General features: G+C 36.2%; 1 protein-coding gene across 2 annotated transcripts in view; it reads left to right on the plus strand.

Moving 5' to 3' along the window:
* Positions 1-15,928, plus strand: part of DACH1 (dachshund family transcription factor 1) — a 488,298-nt gene that overhangs the window by 316,526 nt on the left and 155,844 nt on the right. The window contains exons 4-5 of one of the 2 annotated variants that reach the window (XM_064270052.1): positions 10,862-11,020; positions 11,481-11,653. In XM_064270052.1, coding sequence (XP_064126122.1) covers positions 10,862-11,020; positions 11,481-11,653 — 332 coding nt within the window. The remainder of the gene's footprint in view (positions 1-10,861; positions 11,021-11,480; positions 11,654-15,928) is intronic. The other variant, XM_064270053.1, reaches the window with a different exon arrangement.

A 15,928-nucleotide genomic window follows, 5' to 3' on the forward strand; every position in this document is an offset into this window, starting at 1 on the left:
CTTCTCACTATCTTGTGCCATCTCTCGTGTTACAGATTTCTGTGTCTGCTGGGTCTAGGAGGTTCTTAGTGCAGTGCTCCACTCCTAACTCTTCTTTATTGATGGTAATGAGGTCTCCCCGTCCATCTCTGAGATGGTCTATCTCAGAGATGGCTCGTTATAAGCCTAGCGGAAAGGCAAAATTGACGAATCCCCTCATTAGGGTTCCATACACCTTATTTGCCTGGTCCCACCTAACAAGGGTGCCATGCATCTTGTTTTTATTATTAGCAGGCTGTGAAATCCTCTTGGTGGGCCCCAAGCACCTTATTTGCATAGTCCCATGCAGTCATTTGGTGAGAGTTATAAGACCATGGCAAGAAAGGTAATATAAAAGTGATCCATTACACTGACAACAGGCTGTATGGCAGTCCATTCATAAATATGTATTGTCTGTAAGTTGGATGTTCATAATCCTGGGACTTCCTGTAGAGACCTGAGTCATCTTTCAAATTTTGTTCTCTTCATCTCCATTTGTATCCAAAATGTTGTCCAGTTGTATCAAGTTTATTCCCAAATGCCAAACATATTTCCTATTTTTCATCTTCTGTGTCCTTAATTCTAGTTAAATGATAAAAGGTATGTGAATTTATGCTATATATGTGTATTTCTGTCTTTACTATAAGTTCTTCAAGAAAAAGGGCTATACTTTATCCTTTTTGAACGACACATAGAGGTTTGCCACAAGCTGAATGCAAGAAATGTTCTAGGTTTGCAGATCTCAGATCAAGAATTTTCTGAGTGTTAATCTTCCTTGTTACAGTTTTTAATATGTGGGATTTAAATTCTGTATGGAGAAGAACACACACTGGCCTTTTTGAATCAAAATTAGGGTGGTGGTCCTTAAATTTGTTTCATTTTTTTAGAGATATTAGGTTAACTTTACTTGATTTTTACTCAATATATTTGCTAGGATGTTGTTTGTTCATTCATTCATTCAACAACTATGTGTTGATCACCTACTGTGTGCAGCAATGTATTAAATGCTGGGGATACAATGATGAGTAAAAGGATATGTAGAGCTTACAGAAATACAAGAAATGCTGGAGCTTAAGAGCCTTAAGAGCAATGGGAGACACCCAAAGGTATCTAAACAGAGGAGTGGTGGTGGAATATTTGTACTCAAATGCAGTGATGGTGTTTGAATCTGATTATGGCAGTGGAGATATAAACAGATTAGAAATAAATTACATAGGTGAACTCCACAGAGCAACAAAAGGAATTAAACAATGATGGCTCAGTAAGAGAGACGGAGCAGATAAAAATGATTCCTAGATTTCTGACTTAAAAAACGAGCTAGTGATGCCATTCTCTGAAGCTAACTCAGCTTGTGGAGAAGGTAATTTAACATCTAGATCCACACAAGTGACAATTACCAAGATAATTCCCATGAGCTTGCTATTCTGCCTATGTGGGTCTTATGATTTTTGGAAAATTCAAGAGCGATTTTGGTTCAAGTAGGCAGAAGATTTTTCAACTTCAGCATAAATAATTGAAAACTGAAAACATTGTTTAAAACCGTGGAAATTAAAACTGATTTCAGCTTGCCATGGGCAATACTTGTATATGAACATAAAATTGTTAATAATATATATCATGACATTGATTACTCTACTAGCAGTATAGAAAGTATATTAGCTTGAAATTTTATTTGATGTAATTGTAAATCTATAGGGAAATTACAATATCCTTAGAGTGAAGAATTTCTAGTTCATTTGTTTGCCTAATGGAAAAATAATTTGATGTGTTAAAGTGGGAAAAGGTAGAAATTCATTGACATTGGAAATGAGAAAAGCTAAGCAATGTAAAGTGAAATTAACCCAGACACGTTATACCAAATTGCTTTATTTTGAAGAACTGCGTGAATATATTTTAGACTGGAAAGCTTAAGTTATGTTCCTACTCTGGTCCTGTCTGTACTATCTACTGTTTGTGGTAGTTTTATATTTAAGCTGCAGAAATTATCTATTTGTTGGAATATCATCATTACCACTGAGTGGAAAAAATGGGCTCTTACAATTGATTTAAAACCCATTTTAAAAAGAAAACTGCATATTTATCCAATACGAATTAATCCAGCTAATTTTTTTTTTCCTCCTACTGGAGTCTGTGGAACTATTTACCTACTCTGAGTTGGTATTTGTTTTGTTTTCGGTATCTGTTTTACCTGGCTAACACTTTGAACGTGGTGCTGATGAGTCCAAAGACAACATCATCAAAAAGAGAAACTGTTTTCTGATATAATTATCTCTATCTTCTCTACATGCAGAATTTGACCTTTTATCTTTATAGTAAGGCTATATTTCTTTGATTTTAAGTGGCATCAAAACCTTCTGGAATTTGGTATGAAATAAGGGAAAATACATAAAGTGGCACATTCTGTATGTAATAATCCATGCCGATGATATTCATGAGTTCAAGGTCAAGGCTACTTAAAATAGAAACCATAGTCCGTCTTCAGTTTTCTAGAACTGTTCCTCTGTTCCTGTTTTTCATGATTCTGCATGTTTTCTAGTAAACCTCTGACTGTTCATTAAGTATCTGAGTTTACAGTTTGTTACCTATTCTTTCTAAACAATCAGTATTCATGGGAAATTATACTGAAGAAAAAACTAAGGAGTTTTATTTTTCATTATTTCGTATGCAGCTTATCTTTTTACAGTGTGTTAACTGATATTACTTTCAACTATTTTTCAGAGAATGTAGGGCAGTAGAAATACTTCAAATAGGTGAAGAAATTTGTGCTTTTTGTTTTTTTTTTTATAGTTGTGATGAGTCCAAGGACAGTAATAGCACCAGTATTATATTATTACCTTCATATATGAAAGAAAATCTATAACAACATCTCTGCATTCAAAAGAAAACATCACAGACAAAATAGAAGTTGCCTGCTATGGGGCCCTGGTGGTGCAGTGGTTAAAAGCATTTGGCTGCTAGCCAAAAGGTCAGCAGTTCAAATCCACCAGCCACTCCTTGGAAACTCTATGCGGCAGTTCTACTCTGTTCTATGGGGTTGCTCTGAGTTGGAATAGACTCGACAGCAACGGGTTTTGCTTTTGGTTTTGGCTATGGCAAGAGTTTCAGATTCCTCATTAATAAGTATTTGACACTCAGATAAACACAGAACAATGTTTAGTTAATGATATCTAAAGAAAATATATTTACCTATTTCTGGTGCAAATGGTTAACCCACTTGGCTGCTAACAGGTAGGTTGGAGGTTTGAGTTCACCCAGAGGTGCCTGGAAGAAAGGCCTGGTGATTTCCAGCCATTGAAAACCCTATGGAGCACAGGTCTACTCTGACACACATGGGGTTGCCATAAGTTAGAATTGACTTAAGGGCAACTGGTAACTGTTTTTTTTTTTTTTTCTGGAATAGCAACACATTTTCCTAAAAGACTCATATTTACCAGTAGTGGGATCCTTAGAATTCACGATGATAAAGTTTTTTGTCTTTCTAAGAAAAATATAAATTTATGTCAGGGGTAAGCCAGGCAGCCTTGGTCACAGCCAGCTAGTTGTACTTCTCCCTAGCACTTCCGAATCAAACATAATATGTATGCAATCAAATATAAATTTTAGATTTTGTAAATGGTCTGCTACGTGGTCATTCTTTGCAATTAGGAGGCACTTGTGGTGTTTACTAATGCACTTTCCTTAAACTAGAACATTTTTAATTGTGCCCCTAAACAATTGCCTCTTCCTTACTTTAAAATAGAGCAATTTGATGAAGTCGAATCAAAACACCAGAAGGTTTCAGTGTTTATACATGCTAAAGAACAACTATGTTCAGATAGTGATCCAGAAAAAAAATATAAAGACTGCATTGTAATAACTCGTGAGAGGATTGTTTCTCCTATTTATGCATAATATTAGCATTACTGTTGACTTTTTTGTCTCATTTTTTTCTTAGTGTAAAGTTAATGCTCTAAAGGGTAATAATTTGTTTATTTTTACCTAATTCTGAAACAACAGCTGGGCATTTGTAGCACCTATGACTAGTGCTTCCTTTTGCTTACTAACCTTGTCTCCACTGTTAAGATGGACTTGACATTCTTCTCAGCGATCTCCAGTGGTATGGAGGAAATGCCCACTGTTTCCGTCATTTTCTTTGTAAACGAATCTTGACAATGTCAGGTTCCCATCACAGTCTATCAGTGTCACTCACTAAGCAGTGGTGTGACCGCTAGTCCTTTTGAGATTTGCCTCCTTTATCAGGGTCAGCCTTAGGGAAAAATCTCAACAAATATAAATGATCATTTATATTTAAATATACTTTTCCTATTTTACTGCATAGTTGTTTAAAAGCATTTGTCTTTTATAGATCGTTTTAATTTTTTGTTTGATTATTTTACATCCATTCTATCCAAAATTCATTAAAAAAAATTTCTGTGGCCTCTCTTGACCTATTCCTTATTGAATATATTTGGGAATGAAAGAAATTAATTTAATATAATTATTTGGCTAAGTTTGTAATTGGTACTACTCATGTATGTACTGGAAAGTGTTTTGTTTTTTATTAAAGAGAAAGAGTGACAATATCCGTCATAGAAATACTTTACCATTTTCTTTCCTACCTAAAAATTATGTTTCAAAATTTGAAGTGATCTACATTCCTGGATAATCTTTTTCCTTTGAATCTCTACCTCAATATAGGCAATTTAAAGTTTCAGTTAATGTGTGGAGTAACAGTTCAAATGGTGAATATTCATACTTCTTTTCCTTTACTTCGGTTCATTTACAAGAACCCGTTACCTAAATTTCGTCTATAATATAGCCGTGCGTTGGTTCTATTGAATATGCTTATGTAACAGGATATTGAAAAACTTTTCCTGTGGTTCCCACACAAGAACAAAGGGTACCAAGTGCTCGCCATTTTAAAGAAAGTAAAAAAACAATTTGTACTTATTAATAGCAACGGAACCAGCTTTGCTCTCTAACTATCATTCCAGAGTGCACAAACCTCTTCCTTCTCCATTTATAAGAGCCGACGACCACGAGGATAGATGATTTTACGAAATCTTTACACTGAAGAGATATTGCCTAATGGAGAGGGCTGTGGCTTTCTCATCTCTAAGCTGAGGGAGAGAGAATTCCAAGAGAATTACTCCAGGGCTGCAGGTGCCTCCACCTCATTTGACAGCTGGTTTTTGCTTTGATGTGAACTGCTGATCTGCTCTGTATATTTGAGCAGGGACAGACAGAATTGGAGAGGAGTGAGAGGGTAGAAAGCGGACATCATCAGAACAAGGGGGTTCACACCAGGAGAGGGGTCTTAGTATCAAGAGGGAATTTAGGGATCATAGAAGAGCATTAAGGTAAAGGAGATTTCCCCTGTCAGGGAATCGTGCGGTTAGGAGATTCTCCTTTCAGGCCCCCTTAAAGGATCAGGCATTACTCCCAGGAGATAGTATTTAGGCACCTACTACAGGAGAAAAAACAATAACCTATTAGGTACAACCATAGAAATGACAGTGCAGGAGGGAGTTAAGCAGGAACCAGTTAGCCAAGATGCATTTGTCCTGCTACCCAGAAGATACCATGGACTGCCAGAAGAGCAAACAAATCTCTCTTGGAAGAAGTACAGCCAGAACACTCCTTAGAAGGGAAGATGTTTCATGTACTTTGGACATGTTATCAGGAGGGACCAGTCTTTGGAGAAGGTCATCATGCTTGGTAAAGTAGAGAGTCAATGAAAAAGAGGAAGGCCCTCAACAAGATGGATTGACACAGTGGCTGCCACAATGGGCTCAGCATAGCAACGAGTGTGAGAATGGCACAGGACCAGGCAGTGTTTTGCCCTGTTGTAAATAGGATTGCTATGAGTTGAAACTAACTCAACTGTACCTAATGACAAACCCAGAAAGAGAAAAGAAGAGGAGGAAGACGGATGGAAAGCTAAGGCTTTCTCTCTTCCAAGTTCGTAAACTCTAAGGCTGGCCAGTGCTGATGGGGACAGGGAAGCAGGGATGAGTCATTAAAGTGAACAGAAGTTAAAATTTTAACTAGAATGGATTTTTTATACTCAAAATCTGTACAAGGTTATTAAGGGGCAGAAAAGTGTATCTTGACAGAGAATGTTTAGAGGCAGTAATTGTAGGAAAAATAAAACCATGTTATATTTTTAACCCATCAGTTTAGACTATTCAATAATCTCGTTATCCTTACAGTCAGGATGGCTTCAGAGGTTTCCTCACAAGTGGTATATTTTTGTGTTTAAGACTTTGCCTGAGTTATCTCGTGCTGCCGTAACAGGAATATCACAAGTAAATGACTTTAAAAAAACGAAGTTTATTCTCTCACAGTCTAGGAGGCTGGAAGCCTAATTCACGGTACCAGCTCCGGGGGAAGGCTTTCTTTCTCCTTTGGCTCTGGGGAAATGTCCTTGTCATCAGTTTTCCCCAGTTGAGGAGTTTCTCAGTGTAGGGACCCCAGGTCCAAAGGACGTGCTATTCTCCTGGCTCTTGTTTCTTGGTGATATGAGGCTTAAGGCACAACCTAATCTTGTAGATTAAGTTCTGCCTCATTAACATAACTGCCGCTAACCCCACCTAATTAACATCATAACTCACTGCCTTCGGATTTATATAGACATGGGAAAATCACATCAGGTGACAAAATGGTGGACAGCCACACAGTAATGGGAATCAAGACCTAGTGACGTTGACATACATTTTGGGGGGACACAATTTAATCCATAACAGACCAGGTCTATCATATTTGAGTATCTTAAGATAACCTTGCTTGTCCTTGAGGAGAACACATCTTTTACATAAAGGGAAACACACACAATTACTTTTTGTGTATCAGTCCCATATATTGGAATATGTAATTACTAATAAGGTATTAATATAAGTATAATTAGGCAGGGTAAGCACATCATTTCAGATTTTATAGAAGCACAATTAATAGTTTTTGGCTGGAGATAAAACTGGTAATCAGGTGTTAATTTCTATTTTTCCTCTTTCTTGTACTCACATCTGGCTGCTGCAAGATGGTGCATTTGTTCATTCCAACCCCACCAAAATCACACTGTAGCATTACTATCTGAGCTTCATTATTTTCATAGTGATGTGGTTGTACCACTTGGTTTCATCCTGTATCAACTTCTTGTGTGTTCTGCTGCTAACAAGTCAGATCTGCCTGACACTTGTGGTGGTGTCTGGTCTGAGACCTGCCCCTGTACCTCTCCCTCGACTGCATTTGGGACTAGATGTAGTCCATTACTTCCTCCTCCCCCAAATTAAAGCAGATCATAGGTTCAGAATAAGCAAACAGTTCGATGCTCTGTTGTTGCTGGGGGCACTTGAGTTCGTCCCAACTCATAGCAACCCTATAGGACACAGTAGAGCTGCCCAGTAGGGTTTTCTTGGCTGTAATCTTTATGGGAGCAGATCATCAGACCTTTCTCCAATGGAGCAGCTGATGGGTTCGAACTACTGACCTTTTGGTTACCAAGTGAACGCTTAACTGCTATGCCACCAGCACTTCTTTTTCGATGCACTGTCTCAGACTTTTCGTGATTTCATGTCTATTTTTCTTGGCGCTCCCCAATTTTATATTTTTATTCTATTTTATAAGTTTTTATTCTAGTGTATGTTATACTATACTATAAGATATAGAGGTACTAAAGCTATATCAGATTCACCTTTTTATTCTACCATAAAGTCTAAGAAAGAGCATGGTTCAGCAAGAATGGAAAGGAAGAAATTAATCCGTTCTTTTCTGTTTCTCTCTATTTTCTCCCACTATTTTTCTCCCATATTTCTCCTTTATACACACTGAATCTTTTGTCTCTTACAGATGTTCACAGACTCTTAATAGTGGACATTAATCTTAAAGATGTATATGTGTTCACGTGTGTTTGTATATAAGCATAGTACATATACATTGACTTATATGTCCAAAAATATCTGATTAAACCAAAAGACTTGAAATTATACATTTAATAACTATGGGCATGTCTTGTTCTGAAGTGGCCTATTTTCAGCTTTTATTTATTCATGCTAATAGAGGGGAAGGATGTTATAAATAATGCAAAAATCACTTACAGCTGACTTGGTTATATATTGTATATTTTTCATCAGACTTAGTTTCTTAATTGTTTGCTCTGTTTATTACCCAAATGAGCTAACATCATGAGTGTTTAACAAATGATGATTGGCGGAGATGGCTAGAAGCATTCTATGTAATGGGAAAATCCAATCTAGTATTAGAAACTCTCTGTGAAAAAAATCACATATAGATGATTGATATCTACCCTTACACAAGGGACCACATCTTGTGATGCAGAAGAGATCTGAAAATAGGTAGTATTTTGTCTATAATCTGTTTTTAGAACAATTTAATCAGAAATTTAACTTAATACTTTATACCTTGATAATGTGAAAAAGTTGAATTATGATATATATATCTACTGACATGAGAGTGAAATTTAACTATATTTGGAGGAATAACTTTTCCTGTATAGGAACTGGCAATCAGGATTCAAATACAAGGAATTAGTTCAAGTGAACAGAAAAAAAAAATGAAAGTTGAATAATAGAAATAAACAGAATCTAAATGGAATCCAAAGTATATTCATTACTTTATCCTCAAAAAATGCAATTTACTAGAAAAATGTTATGTTTAGCATTTGTTGGATATTTTAGATGAAATATATAGAGAAAATTACTTATTGTTTCCTATGCAATCCCCATGTTCAAATAATGTTTATTCCAAAGTGTTGTTTTATATCAAATACTCCATGATTCTGCCTCACTTCTTGTTTTAACTGCTGACTTCAAAAGTAAAAGTGATGTTGAATCACAAAATTTGGCCATATCAAATTTCAAAGAAAGTATGGGTTAAATACGTAATGAAAAATTTTGCACATACTTTGATAAAAAAAAAATATTACTTTGATAAAAAAAGGCTATATAAAATGAAAATTTTTAAAATGTTGTCACTAAATATTCTCTGATATCATTCTTCAGAAAAATTTGTTTTTTATAGTTTTTACATGTTTGACTAGTACCTCAGTTGAAGTGTTCAAAAAAGTTATGATAGAGAAATAAGGTGTATAAATTTGACTGTGAAAATGAACTTTATATGACCGTGTAGGAGTAAGCTGGAGAATTTCTTTTATATGAGTCATCTCTGTATAAAGCTATAATTTTTTTTTTTTAACTGAAAGCTGTCATGGTTTCTTGTAAAATAATAAAGATATCCATTTTAATTGATTCTTTTCATTGTTTAACAAAATTGCTTTGATTGCTAGAGAATTTGAACTGGGTTTTCATTACCCACTTCTGAACAATTTACTCCAAGATCCAGACAGTATTGAGCTAATGAGTTTGGATTTATATTGAAGCTTAACTGTCTTCATGAAGTAAATGAAAAAAATCATGGCAGTAACTAAGTATTCTTCATTAAAAACTATGTCATAGAGATTTTACAATGAGGCTTTTAATAGAGCTAAAGGATTTAAATTGGAGTTTTACCAACTTTGCTGTATTTATGAATATTATATGAAAATATGGTTTCCTTTTTTTTTAAGACATGAAGACCTCATAAGCAGACAGGGATATTACAGAAGTTTTCTTTTAAGTGGGCAGATTGTATATTTAAAAGCTTAGGTTAAGAAATAAAATGTTAATATAATTTGGGGGCATGCCTGTATTAAAGGGGTTTATAAACAACTTCCAAAGAATATCATGTTAATATGCTTCAAGATCTAGTTAAATCTAAAACATTGTCACCAGTATTGAAATGCAAGTTCTTGTATGTTTGTTTGTTTGTTTGTTTTTTGACTTTGCTATTGACATTGCCAGGGTCATGAATTTATATGCTCTTTAGTTGAAAACAAGTGATGTATTTATTGACACATGCATACACATCCCCCCCATGATCACCTCACTCTCATTTAATTTATTGCTTTGACACCGTCATGATCTTTCCTCAAATGATCGTTTGGCTTCTCTGTACAATGGCTAACCAAGCTGGGCATTTAATGATTCCATGTTCAGGATTTGCTGTGAAATTAGTAGGCATTTTAACCCTGAATGGTGACTAAAACCAAACCAAACCCATTGCCATCCAGTTGACTCTGACTCATAGTGACCCTATAGGGCAGAGTAGAACTGCCCCATAAGGTTTCCAAGGAGCGCTGGTGGATTCTAACTGCCAACCTTTTGGTTAGCAGCTAATCTCTTAAGCACTGTGCTACTAAGGCTCCGAATGGTGACTACAGTCCGTTTAATACAAGGATAACTTTGCATTCTATATACATCAGTGTGTTTCAGTTCCAAGGAGTAACTAATTCTCCAGATACACAGTACAGACCATTTTATATTATCGGGTAGTCAAACAGGATTAACTTACCCACTGCCATCGAGTCTATTCCGACTCGTATAGTGACTCTCTAGGACAGAGTAGAACTGCCCCATAGAGTTTCCAAGCCTGTAAATCTTTATGGAAGTAGGCTGCCACATTTTTCTTCCGAGGAGCGGCTCGTGGGTTCTAACCGCTGACCTTTTGTTAGCAGCTGAGTGCTTTAACCACTGCACCACCAGGGCTCCTTCAAACAGGAAAAGACCCGATAAATAGGCTAACTGTTTTAGAAATATTATTTTTCAAAACCTTGAGGTGATCAAATCCAAGAAATATAAAAACAGAAAGTACGGTCAGGGTTAAATTTTCTTACATCAGCTTATTTCCCTAGAAATCACTTAGTATGCCAACCTCTAAATGTGATATACTTTTTTAAAACCTCATTTCAAATGAATCAGTGAAAGATCTGGAATAATATTGTATCCAAATTATTTATATTCATTCCTCACAGGCAGCAGTGATGGTTCTTGGGATAAGGAAACAGTGTACTACTCTCTCCCCACCCAGGGATTGCAGGCTTCTCTCACCCACCCCTGTATGCCTGGAGACCATAGCCTTCTAGTTAGTCAACCTCTCAACCGTCTTCAGCAGAACCACCGTCTGCCAAATGGTACGATGGCATTTGTTAGTTTTACAAAAAAATTTCTGTAATTATAGAATGGTAAAATAGGACGCAATTAAGTGATATACTACATTTAGATAAGTAATCTTGATAAGTTAAAGAAAATCCTAGTACCTTAAACAAGATTTAGACTGATCAGAAGAATAATATAGCAAAGACTTGACCATTTGTATTAAACACATGAAAATTAATGATATGATAAACCATGGTACCAAAGTAGCTTTAAGCCTAATTTCCCTGAGTGGTGAGTGTGTGTCGTTGTATACAAAAAGAAAAAAGTTTTTCCTTTGACTATGATTTTTTTTTTTATGATTATCATTATTACGGTATTTTTTAATGCTTCAGTTTTTGATGATTTATGTTCTTAATGAATTTAATAAAGGAGATTTACCATGTTTTAAATTTTATTTAGAACAGAGCAATGATGATATATGTCTATTTTTTATAGGACTGGAACTTCCTTTTATGATGATGCCCCACCCTCTGATTCCTGTCAGCCTACCTCCAGCGTCTGTTACCATGGCAATGAGCCAGATGAACCACCTCAGCACCATTGCAAATATGGCGGCCGCAGCCCAAGTTCAGAGTCCTCCATCCAGAGTTGAAACGTCTGTTATTAAGGTAATGTTTTCTCACACAATTGTTTCAGCTTGTGTACTGTAAACCACCATCTCTTAACTCATCTTTCTTATTCCTTGACTAGTTTTCAATTCTGAAAAGTTAAGTGACAGCAAACCGATTATGAGAGAAAACACTGGTAGTAATTAGATCCTGGAGTACAATATTTAGCTAGGCTAGGGTTATTTCTTTTCAGAAGACAACCAAAAAAAAAAAAAAGAACCTGTTTCTGTCAAGTCAATTCTCACTCACAGTGACTCTACAGGACGGAGTACAACTCTGCCCTTAGGGTTTCCAAGGAGCAGCTGGTGGATTTGAACAAGAAGGGTTAGTTCTGCCACTTATTCACTAGCTTTATCACATTGGGCATGTAAATCTTTCTTATTCTCTGCTTCTATGTCTAATACTGCGTGGATGTAAACTAATTGAGATGATACAATTGAAAGTTCTTCTTAAATTAAAAAATGAAGTATAAATGGAAGGTAACGTTGTATAAACATTACATATGTGTGTATATGCACAATTCTCTCTCTCTATATATTTATGTATTTTCATTCATATTATTTTACATTGTGTGTTTAATTCATAATGTTATTTAACTGCATTGTGAAATTGGCTAAGGAATAAGAAATAACAACAGAATATTAAGTATAGATTATCAATTTTTAAATTACATAAAAGATATCCCATGCACACTTATTTGAAATAATCATCATCTTCTTTTTCTGAATATAATACACTTGAATTTAGGGAACTCTCAAAGCAAGTCTTGTGTGTTCCTAATTACACAGAATTTTGAATAATATGCAAATAGTTTTTCTTATGATAATAGTTCTACAAACAAAGATATGTACAACACCCACACATCATCTTCTAAAGTACCATTTCCAGAGGAAAAAATTAAAAAGAAAAAAAAAAAAAATTTAAGTACCATTTCCAGGTCAACTACTAAAAGACTTTACCTCAGGGAACGCTAGTGCTACACTATCATAGCCAAGGAGCTGAGAAGAACAGCTTTTAGAAGCACTTATATCTTTTAGAGCCCTCGTGGTAGAGTGGTTAAGAGCTACAGCTGCTAAATGAAAGGTTGCAGTTCAAATCCACCAGCAGCTCCTTAAAACCCTATGGGGCAGTTCTACTTTGCCCTATAAGGCTACTATGAGTTGGAATTGACTCGACAACAATGGGATTTAGTTCATCTTCTGAATGAATTTTAAAGGGTTCCTTTGCTACCAGATATTTGCTAATCAAAGTATCACTGTATAATTCAATTTATAGTAATTTAAGGCAATAGTCTGCCTGATGGCAGTGGTGGTTCAATGGTAGACTTCTCTGCTTCCATTTTTGGTTCTTGATTCCTGGCTAATGTACCGCATGCGAAGCCACCACCCCTCCCTCAGTGGAGGCTTGCATGTTGCTATGAAACTGAGTAGTTTTCAGGGTGCTTCCAGCCTAAGACAGACTAGGAAGAAAGGTCTGGTGACCTACTTCTGAAAAATCATGCAGTGAAAACCCTATGGATCACAGCAGTATGATCTCGTAGTGCACGGGGTCATCAGAGTTGACTAGATGGCAGTTAACAACAACCACATGGTAATAGCTATTGCTGAGAATTCAAAATTCTCCTTGCCTCATTTGTTGAAGTTACATAGAAGAAAATTTTAGCTGGGGGAGGAAAAAAAAAAAAAAAACTTCTAAGTGTCCGTATCATTGCACTAGAAGGCTATTTTTAAAAAAAATTAAAAGGCGCTAAGTAACAGTTAAGAAGCGCTGGTGGCACAATGCTAAGAGCTCAGGCTGCTAACCAAAATGTTGGCAGTTTGAATTCACCAGCCACTTCTTGGAAACCCTATGGGGCAGTTCTACCTTGTCCTGCAGGGTTGCTGTGAGTCAGAATCTACTTGACGGCATACAACAATAAGTAATAGTTAAGGAGCCCCGTTGGTGCAATGGTTAAGAGCTCAGCTGCTAACCAAAAGGTTGGTGATTCAAACCCGCCAGCACCTCCTCAAGAGAAAAGACCTGGCAATGTGCTCCCTTAAAGACTGCAGCCCAGGAAACCCTATGGGGCACCTCTACTCTGTCACATAGGGTCGCTATGAGTTGGAATTGACTCGATGGTATGTATCAACGAATAATAGTTACAAGATGTGATTTTTTTTTTTTTAATTTGGTAGTGATTACTCTAAGGATTCATTTCATGATTTTAACATTAATTATATGATTTGCTCTTTCAAAAGTAGGAACATCATTTTATAATTTCTCATTTAGATAAGATTTGGATTAATAAATAAGATAAAAATATGGCAGATTTTAGCAGTTTTAAATCAAATTGATTGTCTTACTTATGACCTATACATACCTTAGGCATCAGGTGATAGTTTACCTATTTCTGGGTCCGAAAGACTGTAGTTACATCAGGAGGCCTTAAGCTTTGTTTTTTCAGTATACGAACAATAAAATAATTCATTCTACATCTCATGTTAATTGGAACTTAGATAATGATGCTTTATTCACTAAATTCTTGATTTAATAAATTTAGGCAAGCTGAAGGTAGCATCTGGGTTCCATCCGGAATGGGCCTTTAGAAAGCAGTCCAGGACTAGGTTACTGGGAGGATGGCAACATTCTAGAGTCTGGTGGCGCAGTGATTAAGAACTTGGCCGCTAACCAAAAGGTCTGCAGTTTCAACCCACCAGCTGCGGAAGAAAGATGTGGCAGTCTGCTTCCATAAAGATTTCAGCCTTGGAAACCCTATGGGGCAGTTCTACTCTGTCCTATAGAGTCACTGTGAGTCGGAACTGACTCAATGGTGATGGGTTTATTTATTTTTTTTCTTTCTTTTTTTTAGCAACATTCTCTCTTACAGTTAGGATTGTAGAAGAGAGCCATGAGGAGAAAGGAAGGAAATTGCAAAAAGGGAATAAGGGAGTTTTGTGTCTTGGAATATGTGCCAACACCTACCAGGTAGGTAGGTGATAGGGATATCCCATTCATGGTCTCTTGGGGCAAATACGTTCAGAAGCTTGGCTACAGATGAGATTAAAGAAATCTGTGGACTTCTTAATGTGGTAGTGATGATGTAAATGGTGCTAATAACAACTGAATAGTAAACAATGGCTTTAATTGTGAATGACTAATAAAAGCAAATAGCTTTCATCACCAAGGTGAAAGGAAGCTCCATCGTGGAATTGCATCAGTGTGCTCTTTTCTGTGAGACAGGCCCACATTTAGCTGAGACAAATTGGGTACCGGCGGATCAAGATTATAGAATGGAAACACATTTCAAGAATACATGAGACAATTCTAATATTTTTATATTCTTGAAGTTACCCTTAAGATCTGAGAGAAAGCAAGGCTGTAACTTCAGACACTGAATGTGAGGAATACTGTTCTCTATGAAGTTCCAAATATTTGGAAGAATAAGCTGGTAAATCAATATAAATTTATATATTGTAGACTTTATAGCACAAACAAGATTTCATAAACTCATATGTTATGTATTAATTAAACTTAATTTCAGAGATTTTTTTTTCCCCCCAAAGGAATGGTTCACTCCTATGTCACATTAAATAGTATTGGGCCTATGTGGGTAATTAGGATAAAACTGAAAAAACCACACCCAGTGCCGTGGAGTCGATTCCGACTCATAGCGACCCTATAGGACAGAGTAGAACTGCCCCATAGAGTTCCAAGGAGCGCCTGGCGGTTTCGAACTGCGTCCCTTTGGCTAGCAGCCATAGCACTTAACCACTACACCACCAGGGTTTCCAATTAGTGCCCACAAGTTTAAGTTTGCCTGAAAAAGTTTTAAGCATGAAAGCTGATCGAAAGTGAAATATTACATACCAATTCCCCACAGGAAGGAATGATAAAATAAAATAATAAAATATAAATGGCCTTTGAAGGGAAAATATAAGTTTGAAAGATTTTCTTATAATGATAAGAGTTAACACTGAAATGAGATTGGCATTAAGGGTTTGTAAGACAAAAGAGAAGCAAAAATACAGCTCTCAGATGTGCGTATTTTAAAATGTTATTTCATTTTCCTATTTCTATGAAATAGAGGAGTTCCAGTAATTTTCTCATTAACAAAGTCACACCAGTATACACAATGTAGCAAGGTGGGCAGATTGCCTCCTTTGAGCCAAATCCTGCCTGCTGTCAGTTTTTACATAGCATCTAACGACAACAACAACATGACATTTTTACTTGTTTGAAATGCCAACCTCCGTAATGGAATTTGCCATAGTATTGAACTCAGACTTTTCTGGCTAA

The sequence above is a fragment of the Loxodonta africana genome, chromosome 17, assembly GCF_030014295.1.
Source record: "Loxodonta africana isolate mLoxAfr1 chromosome 17, mLoxAfr1.hap2, whole genome shotgun sequence".
NCBI lineage: Eukaryota > Metazoa > Chordata > Mammalia > Proboscidea > Elephantidae > Loxodonta > Loxodonta africana.